The sequence below is a fragment of the Osmia bicornis genome, chromosome 14 (assembly GCF_907164935.1).
Source record: "Osmia bicornis bicornis chromosome 14, iOsmBic2.1, whole genome shotgun sequence".
Taxonomy (NCBI): domain Eukaryota; kingdom Metazoa; phylum Arthropoda; class Insecta; order Hymenoptera; family Megachilidae; genus Osmia; species Osmia bicornis.
In genome coordinates this window covers 2,043,382-2,062,824 of record NC_060229.1, presented here as the reverse complement: position 1 = coordinate 2,062,824, position 19,443 = coordinate 2,043,382, and the positions used below count along the sequence as shown (strand labels likewise).

Below are 19,443 nucleotides of genomic sequence, written 5' to 3'. Positions count from 1 at the left end.
CCGCCCTCCCATTAGCCCGATAAATAACATTTTAAATAACACCTCGCATCTTGTAATTACGTTTTAATTACACGCTCGTCTCCCTCGTAATATCTTCCTCTCTTTTACCTTTTTTTTCCGTCAGTGTCCACCACCTGCCGCGTTCTCGCGTGTTAGAAAATACGAGGGAGGAAAAGGAATTTCTTAATCAACGACGATTAAAAATCAAGAAAATGTATTTCTAATATTTCATGAATCGCATCTTTAATTACTTCAATCGGATGATTCATGTTTCGCGAGTCGTTTGTCGTCCACGTGCCACGATCGAAGACGTCACATCCGCGCGCGCGTCTCGCTGTAAAGAAATAATTCCTGAATGGCTAATTAGAGGGACAATGATGCGGAACTGGCGAGACCGGAAGCAGACGAAGGAACTGTTCCCGGGCGTCGAGCGCCTCTTCCGCATCGTAATTACACGAGGCGGACTTCTCTGGTTCCGGATGTTAATTAAGATGCGCGATAGAAAGACCGCGGGGTTCGCGTAATTGTCGTGAAAAAGCGCGTTAGCCCAGTTTCCTCGTCCTCTCGGCTGATAAATATTAATGGCGGAATAATGAAGCGGGGAATTTGTGTTTCAGTTCCTTTTTAAATGAAATCGTAGAACGCTATACCTGATTAAACAAAATGAAACTATAAATTTTAGATAAGATTATCTTAATTACTACAGAATTTAATAAATAAATAAAAGATTTAGAATTTAAAAAGGAAATAAAAATTAAATGAGATGAATGATTTACAGAGGTAAATATCAAAATTTTCTTAATTAAATTTTCCTCTAAGCAAAAACAAATGTTTCATCAAACCAACTTCTACACTTTCAAGAAAAATAGTTTCACACGTAATCGTGGAGTATCAGATCTCAGTTAGTAGCGAATGATTTGAGTTCATAGAATGTTACAGGATGATATATTAACGTTAGCTGCTGTCAGCGTTAGAAGCATTGTGTTCGGTAGGTAAGATGAAAAATGACACGCACCCGATGGCAGACAATCACCTATAAATCGATCGAACGCCCATTCCCATGATTAAGGGCCATAACTCTCGTCCGTTTCTTAATATTTGACGTCCAATTAAGGCGCAGCCCGATATATTCAGCTCGCGACAAAATTTCACCGGGTTGCCACCCGGTATGTACCGACTGTCGTCACGTGCCTCGAATTTCCATAATCATCGAACGGTTGTTTTACTGCCCCGAAATTATGCCGCTGTATAATCCAGACGCTTGATGATGATTCTTTAATCAAATTGATCGTGCCGTCAGCCTGGTAATCGCGAGTTTCAAAAGCCATTTTGCGTATGGGATATGTGTTTCAGTCAGAAAATGATTATTTATTAAGTTCCAAAGAAAATACAATGTTTTGTAATTTTGTACAAAATTAATTTTAATAATTTAACCATCGTTCAATGAAGAAAGAATCGCCTGAAACGGGGGAGGTCTTTTAGAAAATCACCGAAAAAGCGAATACGTATGTTCTGGAGTATGGTAAAAGCCATGGTAAACGCTTAACGGCTTAATAATTGCATGCGCCGTTCCCTGTGTTCTCGGGTGGGCCCACGGGAATCCGTTTTACATGGTGCCGCATAATTACTATGATCCTGCGCTTCACGGTGCTCCAGTTCTCCGCGAAGTAGAGTCAGGTGGATTCACGTGGCTTCTGACAGAAAGCAGCTCAAAATGCGCCGCCGCCAAAGAAAACCTACAATCAACGCGTCAAAAAGCAGAACTTTCACCTAACGAACGTTGTTCGGTATCTCAGCTTTGTGCCACGCGTTCGCTGGATCGGCTTCTACGAACCGTGTGTCGTGTTCGAAACAATGTAAAATTTTATTCTTTTCCATCCATATGGTTCAGAAAATTTCGTTTAATTTTTGTTCTTAAGATTCATGAAAGCTGATATATTCACAGAGTGCACAAATTAACGCACACACGTCACCTTCCACTAAGGAAACTTCAATGTAAGGAGGTAGAACTTTCCTCGAAAGTTTCCTCTCTATGGTGCCCTGGGAGCTATTAAAAGACACAAAGTTTTTAGAGAAATGTTTTATAGCTTCCTAAGTAAATTAACAGCACTGGTGTAGGTGAGAAACTTCAACAGTTACTTGCATTACTTTTCTCATAAATACTTCATAAAATGAAATTAAATATGTTTATTGCCATAAGAAAAATGAATATTACAAGACTCAATTTTAAAATAAACTGAACGAAGTGCGAATGGGTTCGTACTAGAGATTCTGTTCAGCTCGCTTGGATGCCATAATTAACTCGATAACGATGACATTATTGCCCGGCAGCGTCCTTCTTGCCAGAGGCACAGCTATTAAAGCTCGCGGATCTCTAGCCAGCATCTCCCTCGACTATTTCTCAGCCTCGTACCGTTACCCGCTTGAGATTCACGCGCTCGTATGCGCGTGTAATCGCGCGGATGCAGATGCAGCACGCACGCACCGGTCTGCTCCCGTAATCCTTTCTTGACGCCTGTAATGGCCGGAATTGTGAATTCAATTGCCTCTGAATTGGATGCAGTCGCGAAAGAGGCTGACCATCGGCTCGGAGCACGTACGTGGACATAAAGCGTGAAAAGCGGCCACGACGCGGGTGCATCCGTCAGTCAGCCAACGAGCGAACGGACAAAGGAGAATTGCACTCGTGATCGTCGCTAGAGTGGAAAGATCTTCCGAGTAGGTGACGACACGCTGCCGCCCGCTCGAGCACACTCGACGATCGCTTTAAACGGAAAGGAACTCGAGTGGAATCGCGCTTGGACTCGAGCTTGCGAGCTTCGACGACGATCGAACGCTGCCGGAACTGTTGATCTCCTTTGAAAATGTATTAGCAAAGAAATACACGGTGGACTGCAATTACCGATGAAAGCCGAGGAAATTGTATGGCTTAAAGTAAAATGAAAATCAAATATGTACAGAATGTCTAAAAGAATCGATATACGTAAAGAAAATTGCAAAAATCGATATATAAGAAAAGTGCATGTGCATCGGGTAAGTGCATCGCTGCACCTGATTTGAGATATCTCCTAAAATATTCTATTTTCAACATTTTACTCTAATACTTTCTTATATAGAATGTCCAAAAGAATCGACCTACGCAAAGAAAAGTACAAAAATCGATTTATAAAAAAAGTGCATGTGCATCGGGTAAGTGCATCGCTACACTTGTCTTGAGATATCTCCTAAACTATTCTATTTTCGACATTTTACCCTAATACTTTTTTATACAGAATGTCTAAAAGAATCGATCTACGTAAAAAAAAATACAAAAATTCGTTTTTGAAATAAGTGCATGTGCATCGATAAATGCATCCGTACACTTGATTTGAGATATCTTCTATATGGCAAAATAGCATTGAAGCAAACTACATTTGACATCGGCATTACAAGATATAAAATCCTTCACTGTCACAGGCAATTATAAAGCACGATATAAAGCAACTTATGCGATTCCTCTTGCGAAGACTTACAAACGTCGAAACGACTTGTTCCAATCCTGTGATCAATACGAGACATCAACTGGAATGATGGAAAGACAGAAAAGCTCGATGATCAGGCTACGTTTATTATCAGTGCTATTTTGTTTCTATCCGGAGGAGATAAATTATGAAAGATAACGTGACATAACATAGGCACGTAGTTGCAGGCTGACATCGTGAGCTCGTCGTTTTTCAGGCCGAGACGCGCGTACCGCCCACTGCGAGACAAAAAGAACCTTTTTCGTTTGATGAAACGGGTAGAACAAAACTACTTTCACAGAGAATCTCAGTCTTAAACGTGTCTCGTTTATTTAATGGCGACACTGATTCGCCTATTCACGCTTCGATCATCTAAGAAGAGTGAAACCTCCTTTCGCAAGAAGCTACTAATCAAGAAATTTCTTAAACGTAGTTTCATAGCCTTTATGGCAGTTCTGTACATTTGTTGCTTTTATAGCATTATTATGCAGTATACATAAGAAGTTTTTGTTTAAAGAAGATAAACTATCTAGAAAAATCAATGTTGGATTAAGGAGACAGGTTGAGGATCGCTGGTTCCTTATGTCCTTACTTCTTAGCTGGAAGATCTGCGAAGAGGCGTCACGGGGATGTCGTTGAGCGAGCTGTCCTCTCGTCTTTCAGCCACTCCCATTTTCAGCTACCGAGTTACTGCCACTCTGTCAATCTCACCTGACGTTCCCGTCCAAACGAAGATACACTCCTGGCCATGAATAACCCAGCGAGGTTGTTCACGTTGTCACCAAGAGGAAAAGTTGCATCGTTTCTATCCCGTGAAATAGCGAACGCGATCTGCCTTGAAAATTGCTTCGAAGAATCTTCTAAGTGAAAGGTGACATTACTAATGAACACATTCCTGATGGACAAATATTTAATACTCTTCACTTCCAATATTGTCTCCTTTCATCTGGAGCTGATCAATTGTCCCAACACCGTCGTAAATAATACTATTCCTGGAATGCAATACTCCAGAGCGCTGCAAGTCAATTGTCAAGATGCAAGAAATCAGCACAAAGGGATTCCATCCTTGGATTTTCCAGCTCTAAGCGAGTTACCAGGTTGCCCGACTGGATGGAAGGTCGTCCCCAAGGCATTTCATTTGAATAAGACAAATGAAGACATCCGGGAGGCACACGGCGAGAACGATGAAGCTGATAGCCGAGATTGGGGCGAGGATCACCAACAGCGTGCTCGAGCATCGAACCGTGCCGATTGATTACGATCGTTACCAAGACAATGCCCCGACACAGGCTTACTCTAACGACGCGGTTCTGACTTAGGCATCGAGGATTACTTCGGATAGCCTACGCGACGGTTAACAAGCTCCGTAGATCGAGTTTTGTTCGTTGAAAGCCGATCCTCCGGCTACTGCCCACGTCTCGACGTCTTTGGCATTTTTCGACCAAGCGAATCGCCGCTTTATCATGCAAATCGCGTCTGGTAAATGGAAAATCACCGACGGTGGCCGCTTCGGAATCCTTCCATGTCACGCGACAGTGTGGATTCAGAAAACAATTACTAGGATTTTTAATTTACCAAAAGAGAAAGCGAGAAAATTATCGGGCAACGTCGAGGAACAGCAATTTTCATGAAAGTTACATTTTTTTTAAATGATATAATTTTCATCCAGGCTTCATAGTTACTCGAACAAGGTTGCCACAGCATTATTATCGTTAGACAGGTAGTTGATAAGTGGACCAACAAGAGCGAAGATGCTTGCTCAATTTGTCTGGTGGGCGAATAACGTGTTAACGGGCTAGAAAGTGGCTGCAGGTGCTTGCTTTCGTGACTCGACGCGTTAGCAGCGTGGTTACGCTTCCCTATACTGATCATCCTACCAAAGACTGTTTTCTCGTCAGCCGTACGAAAATGTGTGTAATCGAGCAAGCTTGTTTAAAAGGATCGAGGAACGCTTCTCTCTGAATAGTAGATCGCTTCTCGGCTGAAACTTTCTATCAGAATGATCCGGATCGAAGTTAGAGAGCGGAACGTGTTATCAAAGAGATCCTTTGTGAAACAAGGGATGAAAGATTTAAGCATAAAGTGGCTGCAACGAGTACCATTTAACTGCGGTTGCTTTCAGATATTAATAATCCTTTTGTTTTTTAATTTAACACCTGATATGAATTTTATACAAACGTTCGCAGATAAAATAAACGACGGGCCAATCAATAATTTCATTTGCAGTATAAAATAAACAAAAATAATACTTTTCTATAAAAATTTAATTCACTTTAAATTGAAAATTCTATCTTGCTACAATACAAGATTTTTCATATACGCCGGAACGTGGCAGAGTATCGAACGTACATACATCAAGAGGAAAGAAGATTTGTCCGTCAGAGAATCGTATTCGATACGTTTCAGACGCACCGTGAATGAATCATGTTTCCGATTGTTGCCGGTATAAACCGTATCGAAGCCACCCCCGCGAGCGTGTACTCGAGCGGGTGAAACGCGCGGCGGCGGCGACGGTGGTGGTGATGGTGGTGGGTGTCGGTAAGGGATGGGGGTAACAGAATTTCTGCGCAACTCCGAGCATTTCCCCTGTCCCTCGCCATCTGCTGGAAGCTGCACGAGTGAGGAGATGTATTGAACAGGCTGAGTGCGCGTGCAGAGATGCGCGAGTATCCGCGAATTCCCGGCAGCACGGGGCCGCAGTCCGCACAATAAAGAAAAAAATTGCACGGAGTTAGGGGAACGGAGAGGCGAGCAGCCAGACGGAGACAGAGAGACCGTCCTAATCCTCCTGGACGCCGAAGAGGCAGACTCGATTAATAGTCACGGTCGCGAGAGAAACGACGTCGTCCTCGCCGGTAACCCGGGATGAGAGTGACGTTGGTACTTTAAGCCGAGAGCTTCCGGAACGGTGGACGTCGATGGGCCACCGTAGTCTGGTGAAACGTTTCGTGTGATCGCATTTGAAATAATCGTCGGTCATGTAAACGGCGTGCTCGCGTTTTAACTGGAGGTCCGTTCTTCGAACTGGGATACGCGATAACGAGGATGAGACCTAGTGCGGTTCTTCTGTTGCTCTTCCTGTGCACCTTCTACCTGGCTACCGAGTCGAAGCTACATCAACAGGCGGCCGTAGACGAGGATGACGACGACGACGACGATTGGGACGACGACGAGGACGAGGAGGACGACGACGAGGACAGCGATCAGTCTTATCCGTCCAAGACAGAGGTGGACGACGATGGTCGTATCTACAAGAACCCGAGGAATTCGCCGTCGGCGATGTGTCCCAGGGACGAGAAGCAAGCGGGTCTCCTCGGTCAGAAGTGTCTGAGAAAGTGCTCCACCGACGAGGACTGCAAGAGCAAGAAGAAAAAGTGCAGATGCGACGGTGCCTGCGGGATGTCTTGCATCAAACCGGAGAGGGAATGTCCGGCTCTCCCCGAGATCCAACACGGCGTGATGACAGTGACCGGCAGATTTTTCGGCGATCGTGCCCATTACACCTGCGATCCTGATTACTTTACCGTCGGCCTGACCGAAATAACGTGCCGAGCCGACGGCCACTGGACCGGCACTACGCCATCCTGTAAAAAGGATCCAAGCTCCTTTTGTTCTCAACCACCGAAAGTGAAGAACGCCAGGCACAACGCTCTCGTCGAACAGACGACCTTTGATCTCGACAGCGTCGTACAATACTTTTGCGATCATGGATACGTAACCACCGGTGTTAAGGAAGCGAAATGCCTGTTGATGGAAGGTATAGCTAGCTGGTTCGGTCCTGATATCACATGCGAACCACAAACCTGTGGTCCACCGGCGGACATCTCCAATGGTTGGCACGCTGGTATGTATTTCTTCTGGAGGATTAGGTTTCTTAATGTTTAATAAGTAGTTATAGTTGAAATAGGAAGATGATGAATATTAATAGACAATATAATATAAATGTATCTTCAATCTCACCTATCTTTATTAAAATCTGTCCTAACAATAACTTTGTTAATTAAATTTGTAATATTTGCAAAGAATATTTAATCAATTCATACAAGGATATGTAGGGAATTAAACGTGTCTACGCGTCGTCTACCATGATGGTCGCTGGTCACCGCGTTCAAATTTAATTAACACTTTGTACGAGGAGTTAGTTTCATGTAACTTGCTGATGGTACCGAAATGAGATTTTTCTTGCGCGATAATTAAATTAATACAGAAGCACGTAGAATTATTTTCATTTGTTTTTGATTTTCAAGGCGAGTGTTACACGTTTGATTGTCGCGTGTCGTATCATTGCGCGGACGGCTACGAATTGGTCGGCAAAGCTGAGAAGTTGTGTTTGGCTGACGGCACATGGACCCCGAAAGAAACGCCACAATGCGTCCAAGTAAGCGGCACGTAAACATTCCTCCGTTTGTTCACCCCTTTTCTTCCTCGGTTTCCGCGGACACGCCGACCAGGAAACGTTTTCTGTTCAGGTTACGACGGTGCAATGCCCGAAACCGGAGAACCCGGTCGACGGGAAGGCTGTGTACACATCGTATGCATACAATTCGATCGTGTCGTACGAGTGCAATTACGGGTACACGGTGGTTGGCGCGGCGACGAGACGGTGCGGGGCTGATAGAAAATGGACTGGAAAGACACCTACCTGTCAGGAGATTGATTGCGGTTCACCTGGTGTTCTGTACAACGGTTGGATTGAGAATATCGAGGCGGGTGAGTTGGAGGAGAAGTGGAAAAAATAACGCGTTATAAATAAATTCGGAGCGGTATAAATAAACGATAGTACTAGCAGGGAATTACGAGTATTTAATTCTGCAATATCAATTATTTACAATGATTTTAAAATTTTTAAATATCAAAATTACCAATGCTATTATTTCAAAAAATGGCCCCAGCAATAAATCCCAAGTCTAATAAAACCACATTATTCTACACTTTTAAATAGCTGTTTCTTCACTAGGCACCGGACTAGGCGCGAGCATAATTTTCCGCTGCAACGACCACATGAAGCTCGAAGGGAATACGTCATCCGTCTGTCAGATCGACGGGACGTGGCGTTATCCGTTGCCGCAGTGTCTCGCTCCGTGCGTGGTGCCGCAGATAGAGAACGGTCACATAACCGTGGCGAGCAACGATCACATCAACAACGTGACCGTGGTGGAGCACGGGGAGAGATTGCTGGTCTCGTGCGTGCAGAATTATGAATTCGCGGCTAACAGCACACCGGTGATGTGTAACAACGGCACGTGGTCGATAGTGCCGAGTTGTTCGCCGGCCAGGTGCAAGCTGATGCCGAAGCCGCCGAAAAATGGTATGGTGATCGCGCCTAAAACCGACCACGGCATGAAGGCGGTATTCAAATGCAAGGACGGCTTCGAGCTGATCGGCGGCGGGCCGTTAAACGCCTCGTTGTCGGTCGAGTGCCAATATGGAAATTGGATCGGCGACATACCGCACTGCGGGCAAGTGTTCTGCCCGTTTCCGGGCTTCATCGAGAACGGAAAGGTGTTCCTCATGGGGAACATGGGCGTCTACGATTACAGGCCGTACGTTAAGAAAGTTGTGAACAATAAACAGATCATGTACGATTGCGATAAAGGATACGTGCTGAACGAAGGACCCACCGGAGCCACTTGCATCGGAGGAAACTGGAGTCCGAGGGAACTGCCCAAGTGTATACCTGGACAACATCCCAGGCTGAGATGGAGCAGACGCAGGAGATCCGTCAGTGAAGAAGATCTTACCATGAGCTATAGGTAAGTGACGAGTATTTTTAGAAATCATTTTGGAAAAGATTATCAAATTATTAATAATTCGAATAGCGTTCGTTTTGATTGAAAATTGAAATTTCTTTTGTGGAAAACAATGGCTATATTAATGTCCATCGGTGCGACTTTCCAACTCAGTTTTGTTCTCTGAAATGTATGCTCGCTCTTCGTATCAATAGAAGAGAAATGACCTAATTTTCCAGGAAATTCATCGAGTTCTTCCGTAAGATCGGCAAGAAACTGCTTCACCTGGAGATGAACAAGGGAAAAGATCACTCTAAACACAAATCGGACGTGAAAAACTCGAACGCGACTCGTCAGGACAACAGCACGGAAAGTTTATCCTGGAAGAAGCACGCAGGACACGGGAACAGGTCTCGGCTGCGCGAGGAGAAGATGATCGACTTCCTGAAACTAGTCTATCGGAAGCTTCAACGAATCGACGCAAGACAATCGAACAATTCCACGAACGGTAGCATGCACGATCTTCTGAACGCGATGTCTAAGAACTTCTTCCACGTGGACCTGTCGGAATCCCGTAGGAACGGAACAGGAGGCAGAGGACGTTCGGAGTTCGAGATCAGGAATCAGAGAGAATTCATCAAGTTGAAGCGAGAATTCGAGAGAATCATGCGTTTCTACAACAAATCGATGCGATGGAACGAGAAGCAGAATCGCAAGGAATCGAAGAAGAAGGGCCAGTCTCACGGTGACAAAGGGAAGAAATTAAAGGAGAAGAAGAAACACAGGAAGAACTATTACAAAGGATTCTACGAGTTCGTCAACAGTTACGTTACCGAGAAACTGACGATGCTGGAAGCTCGAAACGCGACCGAAGAGTTGATCAAAAACATGAAGATCGATAAGTTCACCGTGAAAAACGGCACCACGTTCACCGTGGGCGAGATGTACGCGTTCTTCAAACATATCATAGAGGCTAAACTGAACGCGAGCGAGGAGACGACGCCGACCGAGACGTCTTCGACCCCGTCCCCCTCGTCCACGACGGCCTTCGTCGTAAGCACGACTATCTCGAGCGCGTCGACGAGCGACGGCAACACGACCACCACGTTACCGACCCCTAAAGAGATCGAATCCCACGATAATCGATCCTCGACGATCGCCAGTAACGAGTCCACCGTCCTGGACAACGAGATACCCGCCAAAGAAGGTGTGCCAAAGCACCGCAGCAAACGAATACGAAACGCGTCCGAAGACGCTGGCCCTCCGCGACAGAAGAGGAGGCTGCTGTCGTTGATCGGTAACAAGAACAACGATGGATCATCGTGGCACCGGGTCTCAGAGAGATCGTACGCCTACGATGACGAGAAGACCAGGCTGTTCACGTTCAGGGAACTCGAGGCTCAACAGCAGAGCCGTTCGAAAAGATTTCTACCATTGTACGAGCTGGATAATCAAATATTTCTGAAGAACTTGTATCTGAACGCGTACGAGGACGGGTATCGAACGAACGTGAAACGATCGATCGTTTTAGGAAATCGTACGAACGAGCCGATCGTTTACAGGCGGCGCAAAGGGAACCTGGTCGATTACGAGATCAAGTGAATCGAGATCTTTAGTTCATTTTTTTTCTTTCTTTCTTCCAATTCCTCGTTTTTCTTTGTGTTGTGGTACCGATCGGAATTCGACGAGGTCATTTAAACGATATCAAAGTCGATTTTTAGGCGAGTATACAGCACATATACGGATAGATTGTAATCGTTGTCCCTGGTCGATGCGCATTGTAAGACGTGTATCGCGCTTTTTTCATCAATAAATCCATTTTTCCATTGCGAGTCTCTCGGTGTACCCGATTTAAACACGGGATTCATTATTCGACAATTTATCGACGCGATGTGAGCTTGATAGATCGGCCCACCAGTTCTTCTTCTATGATATTCTCTTTCGTTCAACCCTCGTCGTGTTGTTTTAGCTGGGAGAATGGTGAGTTGTGACAAATCCTGGGCAGTCGAGATTAATTTTCGTGGTGATCGAGAGGTCATCAAATTTTAAGACTGATCTGCTTCAAATTTTAACATCTGTGATTTGGTTTGTGGAAAATTTTTAAGTTTCTTCTAAAAAATTTAAGTGAAAGTGTTTCTTTCTTTCTTCCTGATTCTTAATCAAATATCACAATGATAGTTCATAGATAATATATACGAGTGAAAAATCAAAGGAACGAACGTATCGACTGCAAAAGAGGTGAAGGTACTTTAGGTATCTAGAAGGTAAACCTAGAGATCAATCGCATCGATGAGAACGCCTTTCTTCTTTTTAAAAATGTAGTTAGCTCACATCGCAAAGTATTTTAAGCTCTTCGAAAAATCCTATTAGTAGAGGATACGTTAACGTATTTTAAGTATCACAAGTGGGAGTATCGTGTCCAAACACAGTTTTGGAACTCGTTCAAGCAAAACGATCTTCCGTTGATAATTAAGTTTTTCAATGAACTCGCGAGGCTGTGTTTGTTAAATCATTGTATCGATTAAAAAAAGAATAGGTTTTTTAACTGTTATCGAAAGCATTGTAACGTTGCGACGTTGTACATACGTTAATTTAACGTGTTTCTCTTCGGTTTGATACCAAGATGAAGAAAAAAAAAAAAAATATACGGTCGTATCAATATTCCCGTCCTTGTCTATTCGTAATTAACTTTTACTTGCAAACATTTAAGGTTCAAAGAATACGTTTGAACCATATGTATCGATCTATCGGTCGATCGATCTATCAAACATCAGACACATTATCGAGCACACCATACACACACACACGTACACATGAACCACTCTTAAACACTGGTGCATTTTTATGAACAACAAATCATGGACAAGTATCATTAGTGAATAATAAGTATTATGATACGAACAATATTAACAAGGTGTATGTCAATTTCCCGAATCAATCGCGTTTTTATTTCCTAGTAATAGATTCGGTAAATTTAAAAATTGATCAAGCCGTCTGTTTTATCTCAAGACGTCAATTTGTTTCTGCTGAAAATCGACAAAAAAAAAATGATCCAGAAAAAGCCTCCGTATAAAAACAAAAATTGATCGAGCCATCTATCTCAGAAATAACTCTGTCCACTCCATAAACCAGCTACCTCTCCAAACAACCGTAGAATTCCTGGAATCGTTTTAAAATCTACCCGTTTCTAACCTACACCATAAAACCATCAAGATCTCCAATCTTAGCAAACAGCTCCTTGCAAACGTCAAGCCATTTTGTTCGAAATAAATAAAAAAAAAAATCATCCAAAATAAATAAGAAATAAAGAAGAAGGCGAATTCGTCCTGAAGAAGATCCTCCAATTAAGTCCTCAGGATCGAACGCATAAACGGAAGCCATAAACGGAGGATATTTTAGTGTTCCATTCGCCGGCAATTTCGTTTCGCCACGTTCCTCGGGGATAATTTCGCGACCATAATCTCGATCGGTGAACCGCGAACGAAAGCAGGTAGCGAATGTTTGGCGGAGGTGCTTGTTCACCTCGTAAACGTACCTCTCACGGCTGCCGTTACTGTTCGATATCTCAGGATCGATACGTTGCGAACGATTGCCGATTATGCCGTAACATCGCAGGTAATTAAGCCCCGAAAATAAGCGAGTCGCTTCGAAAGTCGGATCAAGGGATGAGGCGCGTAACTCGCCACCGTCCTCCAGGTGTCCGGGCTGTCAATAATCGAACGGTGTCATTAATTACGGACCAATTATAATTCGTGAGCGGCCACGGAACCGTGTACCCTGATGTTATCTGTCGCGCCTCCGCTCGTTAACACATCCGTCGTCGCTTCGAGGAATCGTGTTAAATCGATTAATCCCTAACCGACACGCCACATTCGTTACCGATAAAGACGGGCACCAGGTCCCCGTCCAGATACGGACCAACGATATCGAAGGCAATAAGGCCCCGTTTCGGACTTTCAAAATTACACACTGTTCCAATAAAATGTAGAAGAGGTTTGCCGATAATTGGACCAGGACTGTCTCATAACGTGTCAACCGAAGAATCTTTAAGAACACGTTTCAAATTAATTTGATACATCCCTAATACCACCGATAACCAAGCATCGTTCTATTTTCATCCTGGCGAACGTTTCGTAAAGATGAAAGTGTTCAGTTTCCAGAAAACGAGGGTGCATGTAAAAACCTTGAACCATCGATCGATCCAAAGGCCATAGGTCGCATTCATCTACCCCGACGATGCTCCATGGGCGCAAAGAGTATCAAAACCGAGCTAAAATCGATAGAAGCGTAGGGCAATGTGCTTAAACCGTAATCTCATTCGTACGCCTGCGCTCGAACAGAAGGCATGAGAAAAAAAAGAAATGAAAGAAGAAGGAGGCACGCACCACTAATTCACTTAGCTCGGCTACGTTTCTTGAGCCAGTTCATACGACGATGATTATGCGGTCGGTTGATCCGGTGCTAAACACGCTAACCGACAGAGTGACGACGATAAATGGTCCCTGCTGCTTCGACTTTGTCGTCCATTAGAGCTTTGTATCCAGCCTCCTATGTAAACGGAACAGGGTAGCTACGAAATTGATGCTAAACGAAGAGCAAACGAATCTCGGATGAGACAAGAAGCATAGCGATGTTTGATCAATTTGCCTCCGACGTAGGTAATCGGGTAGATATGAAAATTTACAAATCACGGTGTCGTTTTATCTTTACACGTGCTTGGTACATTTACTTGAGATCTAAAGGTAATTAGAAGTTGTTAGATACTCGGTGGTCTAATGGTTAACGCTTTAAGATCGATATGCGAGGAAGATACCGAGAGAAACTTTTAAGCTCCATTCGGTTCGCTTAAAATTTTAAGCGATTTCTCTGCGAGGGTATCACCTGCCAGTTACACTCCACTCGAGACGTTTCTTCCAGATCGATTTTACGAAAAAGAGCTGTGCAAGCGAGACAACGTCTGACGAATCGCGTCGAGTACTCGTTCGACGCCGATTCCACCGACAATGCGAGCGTGGTTGTCCACGTGGAAGAGTTAGCCGGTGATAATCTCATTGAAAGAGGGAGTTAAGCGACCACGGGCTTCCTGCCAATTCATCGAGCCAAGTGTCGCCTTAGAGAGGTGAATGCCGCCACGAAATTGCTCGGTGGCTTCGTTCAATGAAACCTACTAGCGTTTCACTGAAGGATTTGCCTAGATAACCACCGACGGGATAGGCGTGCCAAGTTAGCTGGACCATTGTACTTTGCAACAAGTTCATGAATGGAAAACCGTGCCCCCAGCGCCGGAGGCTGTGACCCACCGCCAATAGATCGGAAACGGTCAGGCAAAGGGTTTAGAGAGCTGGCTTTGAATCGTGCAAGAGTGGACAATCGAACGAGGTGGGTAGAATTGTTCCGCGGACAACTTTCCTGGAACTTCCTGCTTCCTGGGAAACGACGATCGACTCTGACCGCTTAGAAACGTGACTCTCAGAATGGAGAAACGTTCAACGATGTCTCGTTCAATGGGTTCGGGTTTGTAATGGTGACTTCCAGCTTCTGAATTTGTTGCTGGGAATGTTGGAGTGACCTACATTCTAAAATTAAAAAATTCGAAAGTTCCATAGTTCCAAAATTCCATCATGGGCAGAAATAGTAATTGCATTCATGCTGCCTCGAATATTTGGGAGCAAATTTCTAAATTTTCAAGCTCCAAGTTCCTCACGTTTTAAAATTAAGAAATTCAAAAGTTCCACAATCCCAAAATTCCATCATGGGTAGGAATAGTAATAGCATTAATTTCCAAATTTTCAAGCCCTCCAAGTTTCTCACGTTTCATAGAATTTCGAAATTCTCACCTAAGGATTCGTGAAAATCTCGTTTCTCAATCTCTTCAGAGACCGCCGCCCAGCTCTCTTTTCTCGCGTATCGTTCACCCGGAAAGCGGTTTAACGAAAGGATACACCGTCTCTTTTCGCACCTATCCCGGCCGCGTTCAACGCTCTCGAAAGGGCACAATAAAACGATTTATCCCATAAAGAGGACGGTCTTCTTGTGATCCGAGTTACGCGGGACCCATTAAAAGTCTCTCTTCCCCTTTAACGCCTTCTGCCTTTCTACTTTTATCGTCCTCGGTCATCCGTGTTGCTCGTTCGACCGAGCATCGTTTGCACGCGTCTGCTGCCAGCAAATTAGCCAGCTGCTGTGCCAAGCAAAGCTTTAGATTATGATACACAGTGAGCTGATGGTGCACGTAGAAGGTGTACGCAAACATCTGGCGACCTCCTATCGTCGCTGATCCTTCGTTAAAAGGAAAGGATTCCCGCGATGACCCACTGAGTCAATGTTCGTCGAAAATCTGGAGAAGTTTAAATATTTATAGGCGACGATTCCGTGAGATAATCTGCAAGATTTTCACACCTTGTCAAGATTTTTCACAGAAGTTTCACCCTCTATTTTCATTTTTCACGATCGACGGGTAGTGTTCCTCATTAACAGGTTCGTCCTGTCGAGTCCAGGCGGATTTCAGCGAAGCTGGAAGCAAACAGGAAGCCAGCTCGTGAATTTCGCGCGTAATGACCGCCTGCTGCGAGCATTTTTTGCTCGGTCAACAGACTCCTCTTTTAAGTAGGTGCCGCTTAATCAAGCGTAATCGCGCGTGCTGAGGTACGGGTCCCCGAAAAAACGAACGCGGCTGACGAGGCTGGGTAATTAGCCGCACCGGATAGAAATGCCGTCACTTTCAGTTTGATAATGAGGCGAGAATGTAAAGCGAGGGGCTGGCTACCTTCTCATATGCATACGGAATCGATAAACACGAGGATATTATGCCCGCTGTTAAAGTTCGCCTCGAGGCTCATTAAGTACGACATAAAATCCCGATTTTAATGGGATCGCGTTGAATCAAGTCAACCTTGTTGCATGGGAACGCGTGCTCAGCTTGTTCTTTAGCGAAATTGTCGATTCCCTTCGACAAATCGTGGGTAATTTCGGGAACACGTGCTCTCGACGATCTTGGCACATGTTCCAGAGATCTGATAATTAATTTTCGAAAGAAAAACATCCTTGTTTTAAATATTCATTGATTCGCTGTAACTTTGCTCGGAACAAAGGTTTGATTTCAATTTTATGTACCACGTAAAATTCTGTGACACGTTGAATACCATGAGCAAATCCCATAAAAACAGATACATTCAGAAAGGCATAAAAAGCACGTAAAAAACGTTGGCCTTTAAATTACCTCGGTCCCTTAATGAAAATAATGAAATGGAAGGTAATTAGCGGACACGTGCGTGAAACTTTCTTCCTCAGCATCCTTTCACGTCGAAGGATCGTAAAACCCTTGGGTAGGTGAATCTAGAGCAGGTTCGAGGAGCGGGGGCGAAAGAAATTGCCGGACGTTTTTAGCCCCTCGACGCAGATTTATCGTGGCGTCGCCATATATGGGGTTCGCACCTTGCCGGATCGGCGTCGTCCTATAAATGGCAGATTTCGCGGCTTCCCGGCATCCGTTTATGGTGTCTGGACAGCGGAACGATTACGCGCCGTACGTGGTTTAAGTGAATCCAAGGCGAAGGTTTTACCTTCGATTTCGCGCTGCTTACCAGCTTTGGTGTACTGCGACCGACTGAATTATCGACGGTTTAATCTTGGATACGGTTTTAATAATTGACCGATTTCTCCCGTTAGCCTTTTGTTCCGCGTTTAATTTATGGACGGTATACGTGAAAGTCAATTCCACACTTGGAGTTGAACAGAAACGATTATTTGTATTTACCATTTTTAATTTATGTCATTCAATTGCAGAATCCTTTATTTCAATTTATCAATTAATTACAGAAAAAATTAATTGAACCAAAAATCAACGTGTTCGAAAAGAAAAACGATCCACGATTAGTTGCGACCGAGTTTCTCCGATTGCAATTGAAAATTCCCACGATTCGTGAATTCAATCGATCCGTCACGACGTCTGCTCCTCGATTCGTCGACAAAAGGAGTCTTCTTTTTTCGATTTGAACCTTCCACCGGGCAGGTCGAACGATTTTTACTCGGCTCGCTGGACTTCTCATGGGCGGCCTCATGAATCATGGGATTTGTAGATGAATTAAATCCCATCACGTGGAGGCCGTTTTCAATTCGAGGCTCGGTTACTGCATCGAAAAAACGAGGCTTGCACGGTGGTCCTAGCTCGCGTAGTAAAGTACCGGTCATTGTGACCCGCCCTCCCCCTTAGCCACCCCTTTTCTTCTTTTTCGTTGCTTCCTAGCTCGCGTGGTACCCTTTTTGTTAACCGGATTTCAAGATGCACAGGTGGCTGGGACATCGAACGACCAATGGAAATGAAAAGCTTCTCCTTTCTATAGGACAGATTAACCCGTTCCTTACAAAGTAACGTAGAAAGAACATAAAAATATTTAATTACTCGGTAGAAAATTGAATTTTCTTTTTTCTAAATTTTCAATTGCACCTTCTATTATGAACGAAAGATCCAATTTCAATCTTCGGCTGAGGATAAAAAACATAGCCAATCTCTGAACTATAGCAGTCTTTCTCTCGAGCGGAATAGAAACCCGAACGAAAAGGGGGGGAAAAAAGAAGGTATATCAATTTAAAAGAATAACTCCATTATTCGACTTTCCAGTCGCAGTCGCGTGAGTAAATCCAACACCCGTGAGTCTCGCTCGTTTTCGAAGAAAAGCCACACCCCGGGAACGAAAAAACTCAGCGTTCCTTAATTCGAATTAGATTGGATCCAATTTATTCCCAATTAACCGAGAAAGACGACGATGGTCGCCGGGCGAACCAGTGGAATCCTGTATCCGTTTCACCTGCAAAACCGAATCCCATCCAGGAGGATTGGTCACGATAGCTTCGATATTTTGGATTTGATCCAGCCTCTTCGACGATAAGTATCCCCCTTTGGTCAGTCAGCCGGGGACCATTTCGATCTCGGGAGTGGCTCAATTCTCTCGTTTCTCCATGGAATTGGACGTGGGCAGGTGTTGGCGAATTTCGCCGATGCAAAAGAGAGCGAACAGGACGAAAAGAAAGAATAAAGAAACAGTCTAATCTCTGGTCGAACTGGCCCGGGTACTGGCTCTGTCCCGATCGAAGGACATAATGACTGTCCTTGTTGGACCCTCTCGAGCCCACTCGTGCTCTTCGATGAACCCTAACCTAAGCTAAGCCTGTTCCACAACGCGATCCTCTGTCTTTATCATAACGCCCGATGACTGTCCGCTCGGCTGCTGGCGGGTCAGACTGAAAGGCATCGTTGTTTTAGCGAATGCGACCCGTCACCGTTCTCGATGCTCTTCATCAACGGATAATGACGAGTCTTGTACCTATGGACAGCCATCCGATGAATGGATCGCTTGTGAGACTCTTCGACCGCCTGAGATTCCGACCAACGGACATTGGATGGTTTTGTACGAAATTCGAGGGTTGGACAGGAAGTGAATTTCTGGTGGTAAGCGTAAGCCTTTGTGTTCGCTAGTGGGAGATTTTTGATAGGAACCGAAAGGGTTGACGGGGATCTTTCGCTTCCAGGAAGGTTTGATTGCGCGATCCGCGCTTCTCGGTTTGGGAGAATCTTTTATCTTTCGGTAGAGACTCGTGTTAATGTGTTATGTAAAATCTTGGTGAAGGTGTCGAAATATTCTCGAGGATGGGAGAAAACAAAATATGATTAATGATTAATAAAAAAAGATCACCAAAACTCAAAGTCAATAAAAGGCAAACTAAATTCATCTTCCACGAAACTCCATAAATTGATCTAAACTATCATTGCTCAAGGATTTTCATTTATAGTCATCATCTATTCAGCTTTCCTGAAAATCAACCAATGAATTATTAGTTACGAGCAATATACCGATTCAATAATCCCGGTAACACTTTCGTTACCTTCACCAGGACTATAAACCGTCCACGGTGTTCACCTGAGACGCGACGGCGGAGACAGGAAACGTATCGGTGAGTTTCTTCTTTCCATGAAATTTTTCGGGGCTGTAATAATAGATCATAATACCCGGCGTCGGTGTAAATGCGTCGAGATGCGAGTTTTAATTTTTACGACGTGACACAGGGGCCCAGGGCGAGAGATTTTTTACGAGGAGCCGAGAAGGCGTATTTCGAAAAAGAATTCCAAGGTAGTCCATCCGCCGCCGCGAGATAAAGCCTTAAATTTCGGGGAACGTATCTCCCGTGGTTTCGATCGTAAAACCCTCTCTTCGCAC

The 19,443-nt window shown here is 44.4% G+C and overlaps 1 protein-coding gene and 1 long non-coding RNA gene across 5 annotated transcripts in view; both read left to right on the top strand.

Annotated features, from left to right (window-relative positions):
• LOC114872567 overlaps positions 1-19,443 on the top strand; it is a 302,088-nt gene that overhangs the window by 260,543 nt on the left and 22,102 nt on the right. The gene's annotated exons all lie outside the window — the stretch shown is intronic.
• Positions 785-12,133, top strand: LOC114872560. The gene is made up of 5 exons (XM_029179866.2): positions 785-7,344; positions 7,748-7,878; positions 7,970-8,210; positions 8,458-9,253; positions 9,469-12,133. Exons 1-5 carry the CDS (start codon positions 6,546-6,548, stop codon positions 10,829-10,831), a joined length of 3,330 nt encoding a protein of 1,109 aa, XP_029035699.2. The 5' UTR covers positions 785-6,545; the 3' UTR covers positions 10,832-12,133.

Coding starts and splice junctions, on each gene's coding strand:
- LOC114872560 (XM_029179866.2), top strand. CDS start 6,546: ATGAGACCTAGTGCGGTTCTTCTGTTGCTCTTCCTGTGCACCTTCTAC. Junction 7,345..7,747: donor CTCCAATGGTTGGCACGCTG/GTATGTATTTCT, acceptor TTGATTTTCAAG/GCGAGTGTTACACGTTTGAT. Junction 8,211..8,457: donor GATTGAGAATATCGAGGCGG/GTGAGTTGGAGG, acceptor TTTCTTCACTAG/GCACCGGACTAGGCGCGAGC.